The 23,123-nt window shown below is 40.8% G+C and overlaps 1 protein-coding gene across 3 annotated transcripts in view; it reads right to left on the bottom strand.

The window, feature by feature from the left end:
* Positions 1-23,123, bottom strand: part of PTPN14 (protein tyrosine phosphatase non-receptor type 14) — a 170,488-nt gene that overhangs the window by 45,293 nt on the left and 102,072 nt on the right. For all 3 annotated transcript variants that reach the window (XM_090049008.1, XM_090049018.1, XM_090049027.1), the window contains exons 4-5: positions 7,113-7,210; positions 2,612-2,679 (exon numbers count right to left, since the gene is read on the bottom strand). In XM_090049008.1, the coding sequence (XP_089905134.1) occupies positions 2,612-2,679; positions 7,113-7,210 (166 nt within the window). The remainder of the gene's footprint in view (positions 1-2,611; positions 2,680-7,112; positions 7,211-23,123) is intronic.

Here is a 23,123-nt window from a genome sequence, read left to right as displayed (position 1 = left end):
TACCAATATGTATACAAGGATAGCATCCTGCAGCTGTCAGGGAAAATGTGAGGGTTGGGAAATGTTAATGATATTGTTAACTTGAAATGAATAAGGACTAGAAATATATGCCCTAATATAGAACAGAACGGACTTTTCTTACTTTTGTATGTTTTAAATGAAGAGAACCAAAAGCACTGCAGTTTCTTTAATCAGAAGACCATAAAACCCTCTTGTGTTTTCAACACACTGCTAACTAGGAAATGGTTGCATGGTCTTGAAGTTTAGTAGTATGTGTGGTGGAATAACTCTTGAATAAGTTGGGGCAAGATAATAAAGAAAACCTGGTCATAAACTCAAAGCAAAAAAGGAAGCTGAAAAAGTTACCTAGCAAAACCTCAAAGTGATGATATTTATTAAAAAAAAAAAGTAAGCCTCAAGGCTGTGTACCTTACATTTGACTATGCTGTCTGTTTCTTGCTCAATAGGGGCCTCCCTGCGATATTTGTTTCTGCCACAGAAAAATGTGAAAGTGGTAGTGTGCTAATGAAAAATGGCCTGGTACGTGCCTGTACACAGCTACACACCTGTGGGGTGTTCTGTGTACATAACTTTGTTCTTTTCATTGCTGAAGAAATGGCATTTGACACATACTGTAGCTTCCCAACATCAAACACAATCCAAATGCAGCTGCCCCTCCCCCATTCATCAGCCCACTTCACTAATGAATTTTTTACTAAAGCAATGTTCCTTTTCAAACTTCTGTCAGTGCCGGAAAGTAGCTGAAATCCCCTCACCGCTGTTCTAGGACTATATAGCTCTACAAAAGTTAGCAATGTTTACAGTACTAGTAGAGATATTTACCACTGTGGGCATGTCTACATGTGTGCTTTAATGCATAGTAGCTTATTTTAATGCACATTAAAATATCACAAAAACCATGCTCTTTTGCTAATGCACATTAAAATAGATCAATGCACCTTTTTCTAGTACCTCACAATGGAGGTACTAAATTTAATGAGCATTACCAAAAGCATATTAATGAACGTATAGATGCATCCTGTCACCTCAATCTGCTCTGAGAAAGAAAGGATGCAAAGAAGGTGACAAGACTGGTAGATCAGTCTTGGGAAGCAGAAAAATACATCTCTTTGGCTTTGAAGAAATTTAGTAATAGCAATAGAAATAGGAGGGAAGATACTGCAAACACTGAACAAGCCCCAAAGGAGAAATCAGAGGGCACAAAAGTTCTAAGATACTGATCCCAAGAACACTGGATCCGAAACTTGTCCGGATCATGAAGAAATTTTGCTCAAAATCTAAACTAAAGCCCAGATCCATCTCAAATTTTAATGAAAGAAACCTCATTTCAGCATATTGAAAGTGCTCATGAGAAGGGCAATAATTTGAAATGCAGCAGATTTGCTAGCCCCAGTCTTCCAATATACTTTACAGACAATGAAAAATCAAACACCTCTGATACAGCTAGCCTAAAACTACAAGCAATTAATGAAAGAAAGCCTAATGAAAACAAAATCTCTATTAGTGATTGCAGTACCAGTTCTTTAATGGAAGCTGTACATGGTCTGCCTTAGCATACACAGCACATGGTTTCTTACATGCATGTAAAAACCCTTTTTACCTGGTGTGATTTTCACACCCTTTTTACCTAGTCAAATGTAAATGCCTAGGGTTTCCGTATCCCTACATATTTAGTTTTAACTTGCAAAGAATCTTAAGATCTTTCAAACTGTGGTTGTGAATTCACTGGTCCAAGCTTTTAAAATCACCCATAAACAATTTATTGGCCACCCTTCCCTCCACCCTACTCCATGGCATGAATTTGACATTTTTATGCAGATTCTATCAATGGACATGAAGCATTTTGTTTAATATTGTGAATGACTGGCTAGTGTCAGAATTATACTAAAATATAGTGGACACTTATTTATTGTAGGTCTAATTCTGGAGCGCTGATTCAGTGTTTCTTCAGGCTTAAGTTCAATGCATACAATTATGACATGCCTAGTAAGATTAAGCTAAAAGCTCTACACACTGGTCAAATAGCTCTCTCCTGCTGAAACCTGCTCCCAGTGCCTAGGCAGCCTCCAAAGCAAGCCCAAGTGCCACTGAAAGATAAGTATCAGCCACTTGCCTCCACTCCACGTGCAACCAAGCCCACATGTTAGGCAACAAAGAAAGACTTGGATGAGTGTCTGAGCAACACTCAACACGCACTTCAGCGCAGTGCTTGGGCTCTCCAGACAGTCAAGGGGCAGGCATCTCAGCCATCTCCCTGGCTGAGGCTATGGGATCAAGCACACCTGGAGCGTGTAGGCATCTTTCAACAGTGTCCCTGGGCTCACTCCAGAGGCCATATAAGCATAGTTTCAGTAACTAGAAATCTGGCTCAAAAGGGGTTAAAGTTACATTCCATGTATTCCTTTAGCCAATGAAATAAAAATCTCTTTGGAGGCCATGCTTATTTTAGTCATTAAACCCCCCTCCCCCCCCTCAACCCCCCCCCCAAAAACATCCCCTAAACACCTTTGAGCTATCAACAAGCCTGCATCTGAGACACGGAGAAATTACTCGTATGAGACTAGGAAATACAAGAAAAAATACAACTCACCATAGGAAATAAGATGTATTCTCGGAGGAAGTCATGAGATTCAAACTGATTGTGGTCTCCAAAATCCGCTGGAAAAAACAACACATTTACTGTTTTTTTTAAATACAGTACTTTCCACGGTTATTAAGGTCTCACTCAGTTTTACAAGCACATGCTTAATTTTACGTGTGTCAACTGTCTCACCTAAGACACGTTTTTTCAGAATCATGGCCTTAAAAGCCAAGTTTTAGTACTGCAACAAATTTTAAAACAGGCTGGTTTTTTTGTTTTGAATCTGCAGGCTCAGACTAGTACTGTTGTCCACAAAGGTCCAGATAAAGCTGGTCTATGCAATTATGCCAGGAACAACTTCTCCCTCCCTACCCACCTGGGCCAGTCTCTATTGCAATACCCAACCGGCATATAGAGATCACTCCTGACAAATGCCTGCATGAGGCTCTTGCTACTCCACAAAGATCCTGGTGAGATCATCTGGTCATAGCTCCCTCTGATCTAATGCATGCTCACCCTCCCCCAACATAGTAGAGTTGTTGGATTAACAACCCAAGAGGCCAAATCTTCTATCCAGTTCTATTAATTGTTACAGATTAAGTACCAATGACTAGCAGATTTATGAAAACTTGGACTTTCCTTCTGCGACTGATATACTGGGCTAGTCAAAAACTACTGCCATGCTCTCTAGTCTCGTACTGGATTTCATCTATTCTTTACCTTCTTGCTTTTTATCTTAACCCCATCTAACTTTCCATCCATGAGAGCATTAATATGATCTTAATATTCACAACATTGCACTTATTCATCCACATCACCCTGCTAAAAACTGTTGCTGGTTAAACATTCTTAAAATAATGGAGTTTTGAAAGTGTTTCCTAAGGCTATGGGTAAGGTTCAAATTGGTTCCTTAGATTCCTTCACTTGGACACTGAAACACCAAGTACCAAACATCTTGTACCAGGACAGTGATTCACCTGTGATCAGGACAGATACTTAAGCTCCTTCACAGTCAATGGACAGACATTGTAAGTACCCAAGACTTACTGAGAGACTTAGGCACCTACATACTCTACACAAAGAATAAGGAGTCACAGGCACTTACAAAAGGCTGGAAAGCACCAACAGATAACCTGTAGAACAGGAGCGAGCAAAATCCAGCCCACTAGATAATTGTATCTGGCCCAAAGCTGCCCCTGAGGCACTTGGCATGGGCTGAGCCATGCTTGCTCCCACCCTGAGCAGCCTGCGCCGCACTTCCACCAGCACCTGCCAATGGCACTGCCCCAGCCCCAGCCCCAGCCCCAGCCCCAGCATTTGCTAGCATGGACAACTTCCCAGTGGGGTTGCTCCTGCAGCTGCCCAGGTACTGATTGGCTCCCCCTGCCTCCAGCAGCTCCTCCTCCTCCTGCCCCTACTGCACTGCTCCAGGCTGGGGGGGGGGGAAGCTGCAGTGGGTGGCTCCTGCTCCAGCATGCAGAGCTCTAACTCTCAGCCACTCACTCTGCCCAGCCAGTGTGATGAGCAGCCACCTGTAGGTGGCTGCATGGGTGCAGGGCAGCCAGGAGCTGGAGCCCTGGGGCAGGAGGTGCCCAGCTGCAGCTTCCCCTCACCTAAATTGGTGCAGCAAAAGCAGGAGGAGGAAAAGGAGTTGCTGGAGGTCAGGGGACCCAAGCAGTACCTGGGCAGCTGCAGCAGCAGTGAAAGCAGGTCCACTAGGAAGCTGTGCAAGCTGGTAGGGGATGCGGCTGGGGCTGTGCCATCAGTGGGCACACGGTGGACGGTGGGTGCAGATGGGAGAGTGATGTGGGCTGCCCTGGGAGAGCTCCGCCTCATCCAAAGCATCACGGGGGTGGCCTTGGGCCCAATGCACAGCCCAGGAGAGCTCTGCTGCACCTGCCCCTTCTTCCCCACTCCCTCCCCGCTCCCGGCCAGCACCCAAAACCTAGCATGTGGGAAGCCCCCCCGACATGCATACACACCCTCCCTACACCCCCCCTTCCCCACACATAATATACAAGAGTAAGACTTTATTTTGAGACATTATACAATCACCTCTATATACACTACTCAAAAAACCCTAAAACAGGACAAAAATAGTTTTGTAATAAAATTTAAAAATGTTATAGTAGATGGTTAATTTTAGTATATGTTTTTATCTATAATTTGTTAAAATGATATATTCTGAAATATTTTGTGTATGCAGCCCTTGACAGTTCACCAAAATTTGTTAAGTGGCTCTTTCTAAAACTCAGTTAGCTACCTAAGGAACCAATTTCCTAAAATTCTTTAAAAACAAAACAAACCTCTACTTGTTAAATATACAGCAACTGACATCTAAGTAGTAACTTTCTGGGAGATTTTCATTTCATTTCAGTTGAACCAGATCATATTCTATCTAAAAGATTTTCATGTTATAAAAGCTGGAAATCCCCATCATAAATTACATTAGGTAAACATTCTTGCAAAGTGTTTAGATAATTTCACATATTACAGGGTGCCAAAAATACTGTTTTGTTTTGTTTTTACCACAGACTTATTTTAACCAAACATGTAATTAAAAAAAAAGGATCCTGAGTATATTCTAAGTATTTCTAGTGGGTTGCATGCATTGGTTGAGAGAGAGCATGATGATGTTATGAAAAAAGCAAGAAAAAATAGAGCATATTTCTGATGTGGCTTCTGTTAAGATAACAGATTATGCAGAAAATTCACAGAAAAAAGTGGTTATAATAAATGAGTTACAAAAGGTAGCATCAAGGACAATTACATGGTGAGTGAGGCAATCATAAAGCTAGTGGAAGGGTCCCAAATCCTAAGGGTAACAGAGTCTGCTGTGTGTCCATCACCAAGTTCTCACATTTATACTTTGGAAAACTTCATGAAGCCATGATGCAAAGTTTAGTGCAAATTTGTCTTTTTCCATTGCACAAACAGATTTCAAAGCAATATTCATTCCATAGAAATATTAGCATTTACTTTTCCCTTTGTTTTTAAAATCCTCACAAGGACACCATAATGTCTTTACACCAATTGTAGCAAAGATTATATCAACATTCTTAACAGCGCTACTGTCAACACATCTAACAATTTTCATCCTGGGAATTCAAAGTGATTTAAACAGGTGATAACTAGTATTTCTATAATATAGATAAAAAATGAGGATCAAAGGGTGCTAATGACCTGGTTTACAAGGTGCTGAGCACTGGCCACTCCCACTGATGTCAGTGGTAATGACAGATACTCAGCAACTATGAAAAAAAAATCAGTCCATAAAAAGTCTGTAAATGGTGTAGGAAAGATAAGTGGAAGTCAGAAACTATATAGAGTTCTCTACAGCCAGTTCCTTGTTCTAACCATCAGACTCAGTAGAAACAGAAGTTGCAAGGCGAGGGACAGAATTACACACTAACTGGTATAAGTAATCAGAAACCAGTTAAAATCTATAACACAACAGAAGTCAGTGAACATAAACCACTTTCAAAATGGCTGAAACTGGTTTAATATAAACCTTGATGGGTGTAGTAGTATCAGAATTCACTGATTTAGGTTAAATTGGTTTATTGAACTTCTGGTCCCAGATCCCCTCCAGATTCAAGTTAATACTTTGCTTTGTACCTCCCCAACAACCACTCCCCCTTGCAGGATGGGTGGGCTAGTCTTGGCTCAAGCTGTTTACTCCAGCTGAGCAGCGAGCCATGCTCCGGCACCCCCTGGCCTCTGTGCTGGGATACTGCAGGAATTCTGGAATCAATAGTGAATGTCTGTTTACTTGCTTATCTGTTCAAGCTACACAGGTTAAAATAACCTGCAAAGATTGAATTGATTCAGCCTTGGCTTTTTTGACTGTCTGTACTTATCCCAAGAGATCAACAACAAAGCTCTAGAAATTTCCACTCCAAAACCACTGTTCCATAAATCAGCGGAGCCAGAATTCAAAGGCTGTTTAAGGATCAAATTTTCAAAACAGACTTCAAAATGGCACAAGAATCTGTTGCATTGCAAGATCTTTTGTTTCTGAGAGTCATGTAATTGTTGTGAATTAATACTGACCCACAAATCACAGCCACCAACAACTGTTCATGTACTTCTGATAGGAAGTGCCATATATAGCAAAGGGAAATTTCAGTTAAAGTACAAATTATATCCTACTGTTATTCTGGCTTCAAAGGGAATGACACCAAAAAGAAAATGCGAATATAATATCTAAAGTACTTCAGTTATTGTTAACCTCCCCCCTCCAACTTGAATTGTTGTGTTTGTTTGTAATCTAGCAAAATCCTATGCTCGCGTGAAAAATACCCATCATATGAGACCTACCATACAACCCATTACCTATGCAGGAACAAGTAATTCATCAAAAAAAAAAAAAACCCCAATCTCACTTGTACTAAAATCAGTGGAATAACTAACCAGTGTTAACATGAGTTGGATGTGACCTGACTTCTGGCAAACAGATACTTGAAATTAAAAAGGCAACTTTGTTAGCCTCGCTTAACAGCTAACTCACCTTGCACAGCTAAGCCAGCTAGTCGGATTCCTTGATCTAATGACGAACGTAATCGACCATCAAGAACATCCTTTTTCACTTGCAGGTAATACTGATATCTGTAAAGAAGAGAAACACTGAGACCTAAAGTCTATAATAATTTCTACAGAACAAGAGATTACTGAAGATAAAAGGGTTTTTGTTTGATTTTTTAAAAATATAAACAGGTTGTATATATAAATAGATCTGTGTGCGCCTGATGTTACAAACTCCACACATAACCAAAAATTATAGCACTTTAAACATGTAGGGTAGATTAGTCAGTGTGCTGCCCGTGAGTGTGCCAAATACATGAAAAAGTAAATCAAACATTTTTTCCATTTATTGGACCACACCCCAAGAATGACATCTGTTGGAATTATGTCCCTCCAATCAACACTGTTGGCATAACCAAGGAAAATGCATTCCCAAATCACAAACAAGTATGGGACAGAATGAAATTATTTTAACTCCTTTTACATGGGTTTTGTACTATTATAAATTAGGCATGTGATATTTTATCACATTTAAACTGCTGCATCTGACTTACACCAACCTTCTTGAAAAGAAAAAAGGGCAACTTCATACTGCAATTCCTGTGTTCACATTAAAGGGATTTTTCTGATTTAATATATTTACTTAAAAAGGTACAACTTATGTATGCAGACAGTGTTACACCTCCAAACTCCTCAGACTTACTAATAGTAGGTACCATATCTACAGAACTGCAAAGGTATAGGGCTTCTCAGAGCCTTAAGATTGGCATTAGGTTTTTAACTATTCAGGTCCAATTTTTTATTTTAACCAAAACAGTTAACAACTTGTAGAGGTCTCCTGAAATCATTATACCAGCATATAAGTGCGTTATACAGACCACTAAAGCTTAGTTTCTGTACATACAATTCTTCTAGCAATGATGCAATTCTGTTAGCATATCTTTTTATGTACAGAATCAAAGTCGATAGATGAAGCCATAATATAATATAACGTAAGAAAATACCCATGCACTTGAAACAGCAAGAATAAGTCATTCCAAACTCCATCCTACATTTCTGTATAGTAATCTAACATCATCTTTCACAATCCTCCACAGACAATTCTTATGCCAGCACAAGTGAGATGCAGTAACTTGCCACTAGACAGCACCAAAGTTCTGACCAGGCCTGCATGCTTAGGAATACAGCATGGTAACAACTATAGCTGGCTTTGAGAAAGCATTAAGGCATAAGGCTTGTTTTTATTTTTCAGCATTTGAAGAGTTCCTCTCCAAACCAGTTTTCTTCATGAGCTCAAAAAGGTTGAATTATGGGAGGAAAGAAAATCTTTATATATAATATAAAAACAGTCTAGTAGGCCAAAAGTATATACATTTTTAACACCAGCTAAGAAATTCATGTATTTTCTGCTCAAATAACATGAAAACAAAGTTGTTTCACGAGCTTAGACTTGATATGATCATACGAACTGGAAAAAACTGGAAGATTCCCATTAGCTTCAATAGGCTTTGAACAAATTTGACACAGAGAGGAAGTCATTCGCCAGTAACAGTAGCACACTGCCTCTTGGCTTATTGTGTTCTCAATGTGAATTTCACAATTTTTTGGACTGCGTGGTTCAGAATTCAGTGCACTGTGCAACACAGAAAACATGAGGTTGAAAAACAAAAGTACTAGAATCAAATCAAAAGACTGCCAGATTTGCAGACCTGCCTGAAGCTGCCATGTGGCAGCAGAAGGGACACTAATTATACTTGTAATTTTAAATTCTGTACAATATGTATAAATCTGACAGCCCTTATGCAGGTACATGAGACTTTACTTATGAAAGCACCTTTGTAGATTAGTCCCCCGTGCATGTATTGACTGGGTCAGGTTCTACAAGTGCACAAACCACGATGTGATTAAATAGTAAGTAAATGCACTGCATCTCTCTTCTCCTGTATTTCCTTTGTATTACTTAAAAACCACCCCCCCTACCACCACAACAGTCCTATTCACTGCAAAAAGCAAAGAGGTGCTGAAACATGACTATGAAATAAACATGATGTTAAGAGACTGCCAAGAAATGTAAAACTAACAGTGGAATTCTGGCTCTACAACAATCGAGTTTCCTGCTAGTTTTGGAACTGGGACTTCAGCCCTGATTCCTGTAAAAACCTTAGATAAGCCACACTGCACACACAGGTGGCAGAAGGTGGGGGCTAACAGGGCTTAGCCCCACAAACGCAGGGTAGCTGTTGGACCGCAAGGCAGCCCAGCTGTGGGCTTCCAGCAGCTGCAGCAAGGGTGAGGAGGGAGAGGGAGAGGGAGTGGGAGTGGGGCTGGGGCAGACGCTACACAGCCAGGGCGGGGCAGGGGACTGAGCCGCAAGCAGCTCATCTGGGGGGCACAGCTCCTGCTGCTATGTGCACCCCGAGAGGCATGGGGGTCATGCACCCCCAGATCTGTGCAAGGCAGGGCAGGCTGCTGCTGTGGGCTAGGGCCAGGCCGCACTTGGGGCAGACAGCGGCAGCACTGGGAAGGGGGCTATGGGTGGGGGGCTGCAGCCACCCCAAAATTCACCATAGCCCTCCCCAACCTGCTCTTACAGCACCCCAAGCTCAGTGCGGCCTAACCCCACCCTGCTGGGAAAAGCCTGGTGCAACTCTGGCCCCAGCCTGCAGTAGCAGCTTACCCTGCCCCATGCAGATCCGGGGGCAGATGTTCCCCATGCCTCCCAGTGTGTGCACAGTGGCAGGAGCCACTCCTCCCATCCCGCACCCTGGGGGGAGGGGGGGGGGTTAGGCTGAGCATTCACTCAGCACCCCCAAATATTTTTTTCTCCCTCTGCATATGACTACACAGTAACCATATAGAAACAGCAGCAAATACAGGGGGATATTATGATTACTAGATAAAATGCTATGATCCAGATATTTCTATGCATTTCATGACTTGCGGTACCCTAATTTCTAGACTTGCCCACTTCGAAAGACCTGCTTTTAATCCCACCTTCTGACAGTCCCTTCAGAGACATTTCAAACTAAACTCACAAAAGTACGTGGCTGCCAGTAGAACAAGTGTTTAAAAAAAATCCTGCATTTAATGTTTAACACTAGCTAAAGGGTTTTAAAGGACCTGGTAGATAAAGAGGAAAAACAAATTCAAAATTGGTATTTTATTTTGGAATGTTTGTTAGTGTTTCCAGTATACAAACACCCGTTTTAAAAAATGAGCCCTACCAGGAGCCGAATAAAACTTAGGATCCTATAGTGGCTAAAAGGTAAAAGGGAGTGGGGAACAGGTATTTTTAGATGCCAATTCTAGTTTTACTCCTGGATACAGGGTGGTGATGTTCAACCACGAAGGTTCCTGAGGAAGCATTTTTAACATCACGCTCAATGGTGGTGGTGTAAGGGAAGAAAAAGAATCTCTGCTTTTCAGGAGATTGTGTTGGACCATCAGGCAATCTTATTTTGTATGGCTGCCTTGGAGCAACAATTATAAATCCAGTTTATGGTAGGTAACCAATCTAATGGTCTTGAGGAATGAGAATGTATCTTTGGAATGTCACCATCAAATCTGAATAGAGGACAGTGTTGTTATGTGGTCCATACTTTGATTAAGGTTGCCACAGTGCATCCATCATGTAAGAAACTAAGAAAAGCTCCACTGTTGGTTTAAAAGTATACAATTCAGATGGGTAGCAGGGCTGTGTTAAACTTTGTCCATTCAGAAAGATCAGAACCTGGCCTATCATTTGTAAGGTACTGCGTCTCTCTTCTCCTACATTTCCCTTGTATTATCTTAACCCCCTCCCCTACCCAACAACCCTCTTCACTGCAAAAAGCAAGGAGGTGCTGAAACATGACTGAAATAAACAGGGCTTCTTATCTGAAATTAACACTTGTTATTAAGTCAGTAGTCAAGGTGATGCATTTTTTGGTTTTATCTAAAGATTTTATTCATCCTATATAAATAAAAGTTTCCAAATATTATCCACACATTTCCATTTGAAAAAAAACACCACAGCAAAAGAGATAAATATGTACTTTTAGAGGTCTTCCATTAAAAATTGCTGTTTATTTGAGAAATAAAGAAATTTATTAGAGATGAGTAAGTTTGCACATTGTTACAAACTTACACAAATTAATTGAAGGTAAGGCTTTTGTCCATTCAGTAATGACAAAATTGGGAAAAAACAACCAATTAAATTGAAAATTAAGGTTTCACCCTTATATTTTAGCAACATTGCCATTTTAGAGTAACATTTTGATCATACTTTGTGTGTATTTAAAAAAATGGTCTAGTTGGGGAATTTGGAATTAGAACAGTGATGATAGCTCTTGGTCCTAAAGCCATATGAAAGAAGAAGAATAAAATAAATGCTACTGCAGTTTGCCAGCCTGTAGCTAATTCCAAGGGGAATGGGAGTGGACAACAAGTCTGAACAAAGCCATAATTACAAGGATATCATTTCCCACAACTCCATTTAGCAAACACAAAAAACATTAAGAATATATTTCTTTCTATTTCTTCAGCAAGCATGCTCCATGTTTTAAGAAGCAAAGAAGTTGGAGAGCTATCAGACAGTTTCTGAATGTCATTAAAATACAGACATATTGATTCTAAAGTCAGTCAAGATCACAAGAGAGAAATTAAAGAAGTTTAGAAATAAAAGCAAAATGTGATGATTTAAAACTTCATCCTGAGATCTAGATTTTGTCTCTAATACAGCTGTGTAAATCTGGAGTAACTCCATTTGTCCCCATGACTACATATTGTGTGTAGCATAGCACATATTAGTAATAAACTCTGTTTATCTTTTCAGCATATTTTTTACTGTAGTACAAGTAATCTGACTTCACTTAATGGGATACCTGATTCGATACCTTTTTTGATACATAACTGGTCCCTTCATTTTGAGTTTCATGGAAATACTTAGCTCCTCAGCTCATCCTTAATATATACACCATTTATACAGATTTCTGTTATCTGGGGTGGTAACTTTCTTAAATCTCATAAGCTAAGCAAAGTATGTTCTGGAAAATATTTGAAAAAAAAAAAAAAGATCTTGAAGAGTTCAGAGGGCAGGATAAGGGGAGAAAAAGGGAAGAGTATTGTTTGTAGAACCAATGCACCTAGAAGCCCTATTTATGAACCAGAGCCACCTTGTGCTAGGTGGAATACAAATACCAGAAATAATGGGGGGAAGGGGAGAAGGTGGGAGAGGGAGACTCTGGCCAGAAAGGGGAATGCAAGGAACAATGCTGCTCCCTATTCAATACCTCCTACTGATCCCTGCTTGGGGGCAAGGGGGAATAAAAACTTATTGCTACACAGCACACAAGATAACTGCCAGCTAATATTGAAGACAAATATAGATATATCTACATCTAGATATAAAGACACACACACACACACAGAGGAAATGCTATCCTTCCTTTTTCTGGTTTCACATTTCCTGGCAAACCTGTATGCATTGATTTGCATAAGAGATTTTCCCCAAGAGCACGAAAACATATGAATTAAGGAAAGACAGTGTCACAGACTGTGTCCCCACATGCAGGCATGTGCAGTTTGTGGCACCCCAAACCGCAAGTGTGGAATGTTAAAATATGCTCTACACCACAAATCTGCAGCACAGGGGCAAAATCTGATACCAGGATTTCCTGGTAGCAAAAAAAAAAAAAAAAAACACCTTAGAAAAAATTGACGCAGAGCATGTGAAAGCATGCGCTGCAACAAATGGAGGCTTGGTCCTCCAATACGATGCTCTGGCTGCCAGCCAGTGTCTCTACTGCTCCATTTGTGCCCTGACTGAGCCAGCGCACCGGGAGCAGGGAGGAGCTGGAAAAGGGCAGTTTGCCCAAAGTGGGACAATGTGTCCTGCAAGAAAGCACGTGCAGGGGCATGCCCTTAAGTACAAAGTAGTGACACAAATTTGTGCTGTTGCAAGCAGGCATCCCTGCTTGTCTAAATGTGGCCATAGCAGGTATGTCTACCACCCTAGCATCAAACACTTAATTATTTATTTTCAACTACCCACTACTGAGAACAAAACAATAGGATCAGGGGCAATCAGACTGCTTCCTTTCACTCTCCTGTAGCTGACTAATTTTAAGAAGCTTTAAAAATGAATCACCTTGGACTTACCTGAAAAACAAAATACACATTTTTACTAGTTACTTACAAAATGTGCACTACTTACCTAAGAGGTACAATTCCTTTACAATTGTTCCTAATGATGTAATTACTGGCTTGACAAACAGTTTTTCGTAACTCATTAGGTACCTTTTTGGAGCCAAGCCTATCTATTAGATAATTGCATAACTATGTTGTTTTTCTTTCTCTTTTTAATGGAGGACAGAAGAGAATGGCTCCAGCATTACAAAGATCCAATAAAAATCCTCAGGAAGGAGAAAAGGTGCTTTTGCTGTCATGTAGTTACAGTTCATGATTTTAACTATCAATTATTCAGCTCTTTTTAGTTTTATAAAAACAGGATACTAAATGCCGTTAGATCAGGAGTGAGCAACTACTTTGGTTGGTGCACCACTTAATGAGTTTAAGTGAGCTGTTGAGGGCCACACAAAATCTTTCAGAAGGTATCATTTTAACAAACCACAGATAAAAACAAATCATATACTAAAAATCAGCCACCTACTATAATGTTTTATTTCAAAATACACTGTTTATCCTCATTTATGTTTTTTTGAGTAGTGTATACAGAGGTGATTGCATAACAGCTCGAAATAAAACCTTACTCTTGCATAACAGCTGCCTGTGCGCTGGGTCCTGGAAGCCAGGGGTGGGGGGCCAGGAGGTACATTCAGCACAGCTTCTCCAGTTGGTGCATTCTGCTCCCCCATCTGCCCCATGGCTGCCCCTGCTCGAGGGTGGGGTGGGGAGGTGATTCTGCAGCTGGGCAGCTCCTGTCCTAGTGCACAGGGCTCCAGCTCTAACCCTCACCCACCTTCCACCCACTCGGCCACCAACAGGTGGCTGCTCATCATGCTGAGTGGGTATAAGGCACCCTGGAGCTAGAGCCCCACACACGGAGGCAGGAGCTGACTGGCTGTGACTTCCCCCCCTACCCTGAAGTGGCGCAGCAGGGGCAGGAAGAGGAGGAGCCACTGGAGGCAGGGGGAACCAAGCAGTAGCTTTGTGGCTGCAGCTGCAGCAGCAGCTCCTCAACTGGGAAACTGTGCACACCAGCCAGGGCTGAGACTGGGGTGGTACTGTCAGTGGGCATGGGGCATGTGCAGATGGGAACATAGCATGAGCTGGTCTGGGAGGGAGCAGGCATGACTTGGCCCCAGGCAGGTGCCGCAGGGGTGAGGCAGCTGTGGGCCAGATGCAATCAATTGGCAGGCCAGATCCAGTTCATGGCCTGTATTTTGCCTATTCCTAATTAGATCATAAAGTGGATTTATCACATTAGGAACCTGACAAATGCCATATTGTATCAAAACACTAGTCCGCCTAGTGCAGGATTGCATCTGAGTGTGGGAAATGAGAAATCTTATACCGGGCAATTCTAGAACAAGGTGCCTATGAGGGATGTTTCTTTTGTAACTGAAGGTAATTTTTTATATATCAATGTTTCAGCTATGGATGGTTTTGTTATCCACACATATCTTTTTTTTTTTTTATCCTGCAAATGTTTTGATATTAATGCTATTTGTCACAGGCACCATCAAATGTTACTTATGTTGTGCTGAAGAAATAAAGATCCCCTTTTTTCCCCTTTTAAACTGGTTATCTTTTGTAATTTCAGCCTGCAAAATGATTTAGCCATGGCCCTGTGTAAGAAGACATCAAATAAAAGACATCATTTGACGCCAGTACTTTTTCCTGCCAAGGCAGGGGGTCGCACTTGATGATCTGCTCAGGTCCCTTCCGACCCTACCAACTATGAAACTATAAAAAGGTGCTGATGGATAATGAATGTAGTGGGAGACAGCTGTCTACCAGCCTCTGGGACAATAATTATGCCTCGCATCCTTTCTAATCTGTAGATCTCAAGCACTTTACAGAAGGAGGTTGGTACCATTAACTTTATTTTACAGATGGGGAAACTGAGCCACAGGGCAGTGAAGTTATTTGCCCAAAGCCCCAGAGCAGAATAGTGAAAGAGCGGGATTAGAACCAAGGTCTCCAGAGTTCCAGTCCAGTACTCCGACTACTAGGTCCTATTAATTTCATGTGGGTTGGCCAATGGACAGGAATAACATTCATTGTAGACCTGAACTGAATTTGAAATGATAATGCAGAAACTGAAAAGCTCAGTCCTCTCAGAAATGGCATAAATGTTATTAATATCACAACATGATACATAGGCCCACACATGCTGAAACACATTTTAGAAGCTGTAATTCAATCACCACACTTTAATCTAAAGACATTTTAAAAAACATTATGTACGTTGCTGACATTTTGATTGGTGAAACCACAGCAAGGCCTCATTCTCTGCAAGTGGATAAATTTAGCTTATGATGACAAATACCAGAATGAATCTAGCTTGCTCTACTGGAATTCTATTAGCTAATCAACCAGTGGAAGCCTGAGGTTTTTGGATACTACATGAGTACCGCTTATTTGGGATTTGTGGTAGAATATCAAAAAGAGCAACTGTGTCACCATAGAAGGGTAATATTTTTGGAAAAGTATCATTAGTAGAAGTCTACCACACCCTGCAGCAGACCTTCAAAAAGATCAGCAGTTTTGCCAGAAAAGAAAACACTGAAGGAAAATGAAGATCTAATACTGAATGTAACACATTAATCAACGCCAACTTTTAAATGCAGTTTTAAATAAAAGGCTCCTGCAGCCAGGAATTCCTGAAGCTGAAGTGAAAAGCTAACAGCAGCTGAAAAATGAGGTCAGGCAAAACCAGAACCAGAATCATCTACCTGTGTCCTTTCTAGCCCTGGGTGAAGAAGCATACTGAACATTATTGAACTTTTAAAAAATGAGTGATGGAAGTCTTGTGGCATTTCTTCAGGTCTATCTAGTGATAACACAGGAACACAGTCCTGCTGTATCTGTTCACAGGACCAAAAAAGGAGAGTTCTTATAACCTACACCAACAAACAAAACTCTTTAAATGCACTTGTAACTTGTCAAAAGAACTTCTTCCATGGTCAGTCGTAGGGTATGGTCCTCTGAAGGGCCCACTATTTTCACAAAGCTCATTGGGAAATGTATCAAACTCTTTGTTGTAGTAGATGTACCAGGTGAATTTTATGATTATCTGATAAGAGGAGCCATCATTTGGCCCTACCAACACAAGGTTTGGGTGGAATCAACAACAAAAAGACAACAAAAGAGCACAGAAAATACCATCTTCAGAGATAGCTCTGGACTCTGCAATCTAAGTAGGGTGTGAAGAAACTGGAGAAGATCCAGAGGTGAGCAACAAAGATGATGAAGGGTTTGGATTGCAAGCTGTACAAGGAAAGGTGGAGAGAACTAGGTATGTTTAGTCTGGAGAAAAGTAGATTCATATTTGAAAGAGGGAACACAACTGTCCTCCCTTGTTGAAGAGCAGAATACACAAAACAAAAGGTTTAAACTGCAGCAAAGCAGATTTAGATTAATTCTTAGAACAAAAAAAATCCATACTATAGGAACAGTAGGAGAGTAGAACAAGCTGCCCTGGGGAAGTTGTGTAACCTTGCTGGTAGGACCAAAGAAGATGCCTTCAAAGAACAAGCTACATAGGCACAGATCTGGGATAGTGTTGGAACAGCACTTCCTTCATTTGTTCTGCAGGCCGTACCACATGATTCAATGTTCCTTCCAACCCTATAGTTCTATATTCACATTCACATTTCAGCAGGTGCTTTTGGGGGCATAGAGAGAAGATAAATACTGTTAGTGGACCTCCTTTGTTTCACCAGTACCAAGAAACATAAGCAAAGGTGAAATACTAGTTCTGATTCCAGCTCTAAAATGGCCAGTGTTGCCAATACTTTCAAACTTCGAGGTTAAGCTGCAGTATAATCTATGACCTAAGGGAGCTCCAGTGTGAAAAATCTTAGCACAATTAAAAGTCCACTCAAATCAAAGATAGTATTGCATCACTTGTGTTACTTGCAAGCTCCCTTCATTCAACTTATTACTTAGGGCTGTTCAATTTGTAAGTGGCCAGGGGCCACACACCCTTCAGCCACACACTGCACAGGCCACATGTCCCGTGCATGGGCCATATGCTCCATGAGCTGAGCACTGCGCCATGTGTCCTCCACCTGCTGTGCCATGTGGCAAGCAGCCACCCCACTGCACCATACCAGTACCCATGAGCTCTGTACACCATGCCATGTTCCCCTGCCCCACTGTGCAGAGCGTACCTCTGCCCCCTCCTGCCACTGTACTGTGCCAACACACCACATAGAGGTTTCAGGCACCCCTGCCACAGACACCCTTGGCCCCATGTACAGTGCTGCCCCTGACCCCCAGTGAAAGCAGAAGAAGGGATCAGGAATCTGGAGGCAGTAGTGGCAGCCACTGGAGGACTGAGAGGAGTGGTACCTGGACCAGGATCCCAGGGGCCACAGGAGGCTCTGGGGCTCTGGGCAGACTGACAGCTGCTAGTTAGACAAGCCTGACTTTAATAGTAGTTCTCTTTCACACACTCTGTGAAACATGACATCAACATGTCAAACCTATTTGGATTTTCTTATTCCTAATCAACATCAGATTGCAAACAAAAATGTGCATTCCAAAGATGATGGACTTGATTCTGCTCTCAGACAGCTGGAAATCAGGAGAAACTTAACTGAAAGCAAAGGAAGTTAATCTGGTATAAGAGAAGGACCAGGCATTTAAGGGAGAACTGGAAAGTATACATATGGAGAATGGAGGCTTAGGGCACTCAAAACAAGGTTTGGAACCTTTCATGTGTAAACTGTTGACTCAAATCCAGCCAAACTCATTTGTGCCAAAAGAGCAGTTGCTGTTTGGTGGCCCCTGTTGAATGAACGGCTCACGAAATTCCTAGTCATCAGGTGCCAAACAACAACATCATATTCAGCCTCCTTGCTGGCAGCCTCAGCAGAAAGGCCAAATACTGAGCAAGTCTGGAGACTTAACTCAGCCCAAGAATTTCTTTCCCTGTGTTAGAAGTGAAGTAGATAGACAAGACAGGTGGGGGGAGGGTGGGGTGGGGGGGGATCTTCTGCCACTGCTGCTCACACCGTGCCTTTTCTGTTGATTAACAGAGGACCCCTTTTGTCTCTAGGCTGTCAGTCCAGCACTTTTCACCAGCATTAAATTCTTCTGAAAGAAAAGAAACAGAGATGAAAAAATGCTCTGCAAAGTGTTTTGTTTTCCCTGCCGTTTCCTATGGACCACAAGCTGTTACATGTGTATTGGCCTTGTTGAGACGTGCAGGCATGATATGAGCCTTCCAAAACACACATTTCTTTCTTCAAAGACTTACCCAACACATTCAGTCTTTTACTATCCATCTTTTTTTTTTCCATATTTAGAGAGAATAAAACCCAAATCACAACAGGTCCAACCTCCAACCTAGAATCTTTAGGTTTTTTTAATGGTGCATTATACTTTTTGGACTCTTCAGGTTCAAATAAACCCACAGTTGTGAAGTTAAACCTTAGATAAAAAAGGCCAGTAATAGCACGCTTCTGCAAGAGAGGAAGGCATGCCACAACATGATCCCAATTTTCTACCCTTGAACTCCTGAATTAATTCAGACAAATTACAGGGAGCTAAAGTATAATATATGAGCAGGATAAACTCCCTAATAATCATCTTTAAATTTATAAGAGTGAATCCAAAATACAAAAAAGACATATTCAGTGAAAAACTAACTTTCTTTTGAGAATAAAAATTAGACAAATCTTGTCGTCTCATTTTTCAGACACTCACAAGAAAGGCTGAGCTGGACTTTTTCATGGATTTCAGTAAATTTGCACCAATGTGACAACAAACACAACAGTATACAGTTCAGCTAGCACAATTTCCAGAGCATAGAGAGGAACTGAGAAAATAAGAAAAGCACATTCAGAGCCAAGGAAGGGAAAAATGTGCATTTTGGCAGACTTTCAGTACAGATAACACATTTGTTAAAAGTATGCACATTATATAGAAAATCTAGTACAAGACATTTGGATGCTAATGATTCATTAGCTATAGACCTCTAAAAGGTACTGAGCTTCTTATCCAGCAAAACACTTACCCACATGCCTAATTTCCAGTACGATAGCTCTACTGACTTAAATGGACCATTCATGTGTTTAGAGTTAGGCATATGCCTAAATGCTGTTTTGAACGAGGGCTTTAACTGAAGGCGCCCTTTCCACCCCATTGAACAAGACCTTTTATGGTTATTCTGGACCTCGATGTAAAGGAAAAAAAAGTTTTAAAAATTCGTGATCAGTTACTGACACTCCTATCATTTCATATGCCTGAGTGACAAAATATAAAAATGTTAAATTAATAGGAGAATCTTTTATAGGCAAATTATTTCTGAAGTCAATAATTAAACCTCTTCTCACTTTTCACCCATGAAATCAAACCAATTTTCACAAGAGGTCAGTTTACCCATTTTACATGTGGGGAAACTGAGACATAGGAAGGGGAGGGAGCTGCATAAGATCACACAACATAGTAGCACCATGAACTGAACCTGGAAGTCTCAAGTCCCAGTCTAGTAACCAAGCCACTAGGATACACTAGGATCCCTCCAGGTCAAGCAGATAGCAAACTTGATATGAAAAATCTCTTACTAAACTTCCACCTTCTTTTTTATTAGTAATGAAGAGAGTTCAAAGTAAAAATGGGAAGCTCAGTGGATTATATTTGTGTGGTTTAATTATATTCTGGTTTACCTTATGCAACTGCAATCCTAAGCATTAGATGTATAAACTAAAAAATGATCCATAGCTGCTCATGCCAGCAAATAATTCACCTGGCAAGGAAAAGCAGCACAAACACCATACAGATGCCTCTTCCAGAACCAGAGAAAAACTCTTGTTAGATGCATGTCCTAACAGACGGATGTCCAAAGTACAGTCTACTTTTTTGTTAACACTGACTGACTCAGTTCAAAATATGCTGTTGCCTGTCTTAAAAAGTATATGTGACTAATATAAGAGCCATCTCTACTGTGGGAAAACAGGGTATACATTGCATGTAGAAGCAGAGTGAGTCAACAATTTAAAAATTCTTCTGGTAGCCAGCCAGGTTAATGGTCAAACAGGTTAGAGTATCATGCTGAAAAAACTAGTAGAGCTTACTACAGCAAGCGTAATGTTGACCATGTTCTGGAAAGTAGAGAACTGTGTAGGAGAGATGTCTCTTTAATAGGGCAGTACAGACATAGCTTGAAATCCCCTTTAAATTTATTCTTTAGGTATAAACAAGCCAACTACAGGCTTTTTAAAGAAGTACTCTGCTCCTAAAAAGCACTAAATTCTATACTGTCAAGGTCCCCCTCCCTTTCTCAGTAGAAAGCTGCATTCGCACACTGCTGTTCAGCAGGCACAAACACCAGTGTTCACAATAGCACTCACATGTACTCATGTGTTTAGGTTCACCACCCCAAAACAGTGAGGTTTGTGGTATAATTTCCAACTTTCTTGTGTCTTTGGGTATAGGTTTAGTTAAAGGACAGGAGTACATCTATATGCGCTTGCAAAATGCAGGCTTTGGTGCCTGCAGTAAATGATAAATTACCTGAAAAGGTATGTTTAGGTATTTTAGTGCTGAAAATCCTACAAGGCTGCCAGGAGTTAGTGTGTGACTGTCTAAAAGTCATCAGAAAAATCCTCTGCATCAGATTCCAGCCTCACAAAAGTGTAAAAGCCATTCATTTTAATGGCTTTCTATCCTGAAGCTGTATAAGAATCTAGGCCATTCACTGCAGGTTCTTTCTTATGCTAACTCACCTTGGAAACTATTAAGGTAATAGTGCTTAAAATGAACCATAAGGAAGTCAGAAGCCCAGGACAACTGATCACTATTAAGCATCAGTGTTATGTAACATGTACATTCCTGTGTAAGGATTGTTGGGCACTGAAAGTACATTCCCTTTGGAGTGCTTATTAATAGTTTGCAATCCTGCAAAATTCAATAAAACCCCAACCATCCTCTGCCCAGAGGTCTTGGAGACCTTCACAGCTCCACAGGTATGGCACAAACTAGTCAACCCTTATTAGCAAACAATGTGTAAATGATGGAAGACAGGCAGATTTTAAATTCTCCGCAAGCATAACTCTACATTACTGAATGTTGCCCTGATAAAAGGCAGGACTATGCCAGCAGCTATGTGAATCAATGCCTGCCTGCTGGGTGAAGTAGATTTATTTTATGAAATGAATAATTATTCTTTGTAAAACCTTCAAAAACAGCTGAAGATATCAAGTGCAACAGCAGCTGCCAAAGATAAAACAGCAGACCAGTAAACATCTCACTGCACAGGAATTTGCCATCTTCCTACACTGAAATTTCTGCCAAATTCTTGTTGAGATTTTCAACTGCATAAGGGCCTCCACACAAATGCTTCTTTTAAACTCACTCAGAGACCTCAGGATCATGTTGACATCTAACTGTAGTGTTTTTAGTTGGACCCTGCCAGCAGTGTAAAAAACACTGAAGATTTTTGGCTCTCTGAAAAAGGCTGCCTCTAGAACTTGTTCCATTTATTGTGTCTTAGCGACAGCGAAAGAAAGAATTTGCTCCACTACCACGTAGTATTAATGATCACATTCAATCGCGTTTTAATGCAGAGAAGCAGCATTATTGCAGCATAAGGCTTTTTCTGCTTGACTGTTGACATACTGAATTTTAAAAAAAAAAAAAGTGAAAACTCATTAGCCCATGCATTTGTAGCATGAGTAGCTACTCTGCAAAACCATCCACAAGTTACTGTGTACTCACTGATGCTGCATGTGTTGCTAGGACACCTGCCATCTGCACATTCAGGGATGCAAAATCATTATTTTCCTCCCTCCCTCATCTGACAAAGCAGCTTGGTGGAATAAGCTTCTATTTTACTACTCTGGTGGGGGAGAGGGGAATTCACAGACTGCTCTCATGTACTAATCATCTGCATACCCATTGTACTAAAGTTCTGCCAAACCTACCGGTGGAGAAAAGGGACAGCATCAGATTAGTTAGTACAGGTTATCCATTCACTAAAACTCAGTATAACTATGATCAAATCCCTCAGTCAGCCTCAGGGATGAAAGCATAAACAAAACAAGAGCAGATCTGGTCAGTTTAACAATAAATTAATTTTTTAGACAAACATTTAAAATTTTGTATTTCCATGCAGCATGACAAAATCCTTCCCCTAAAAAAGTTAAGTAAACCCTAATATTAGCATAAAAGGCAGAAAGGAACATAAACCAAAGGAAAGATGCAGGGTGGTCTCCGGTATGTTTAGGAGAAACTGTCCTTCATTGGGGAATAATTCTGTATTGGTCTTAAGTTATGAAGTAGTTCATTTTAATGAAATGTTTCCCTTCCAATTCATGGACAATGACATTTAATTGAAAAGAGAAGAGAGAAATGAAAAATAAGCTTTACAAAGGAAACGGTTTTCCTTCTAACACATCACCTTCCTGCTACTAAAGCTTTCTAGGCTTGTTTGCATATTTTCATAAAACTATTAAAATATGAGCTGTTTTAAGCTAACAAATTAGGTGCTTTACAAGCTCCACATGAGAAACCAACCCAAACCATGTCTTTAGTTTTCACAACTCATTTAGATGTTCTGATTTGGTAAGTTTTATTGCAGACATCATCAAGCTTTCTAGCATTTACAAAGATTAAGGGCTTGATCCTGTATGTTGCTGGGGACCTCTAATGCTTACCTATTGCAGTAGGACATTCAATGGCCTGTGGAATCAGATCAGTGTAATGCAGTTAGAACATCAAACTCTGAAACGTCAATTGATATAGCCCAGGCTTTTAAGATGTTCACTGACAGAGTCCATAGATGGTTTTGGAGTCCCAGACAAGAGCAGTATCCCAAAATATCTTT

The sequence above is a fragment of the Crocodylus siamensis genome, chromosome 1 (assembly GCF_052110815.1).
Source record: "Crocodylus siamensis isolate JL-2025a chromosome 1, ASM5211081v1, whole genome shotgun sequence".
Taxonomy (NCBI): Eukaryota; Metazoa; Chordata; order Crocodylia; family Crocodylidae; genus Crocodylus; species Crocodylus siamensis.
The sequence above is the reverse complement of the archived record's forward strand: the minus strand, read 5'-3'. Positions and strand labels throughout refer to the sequence as shown.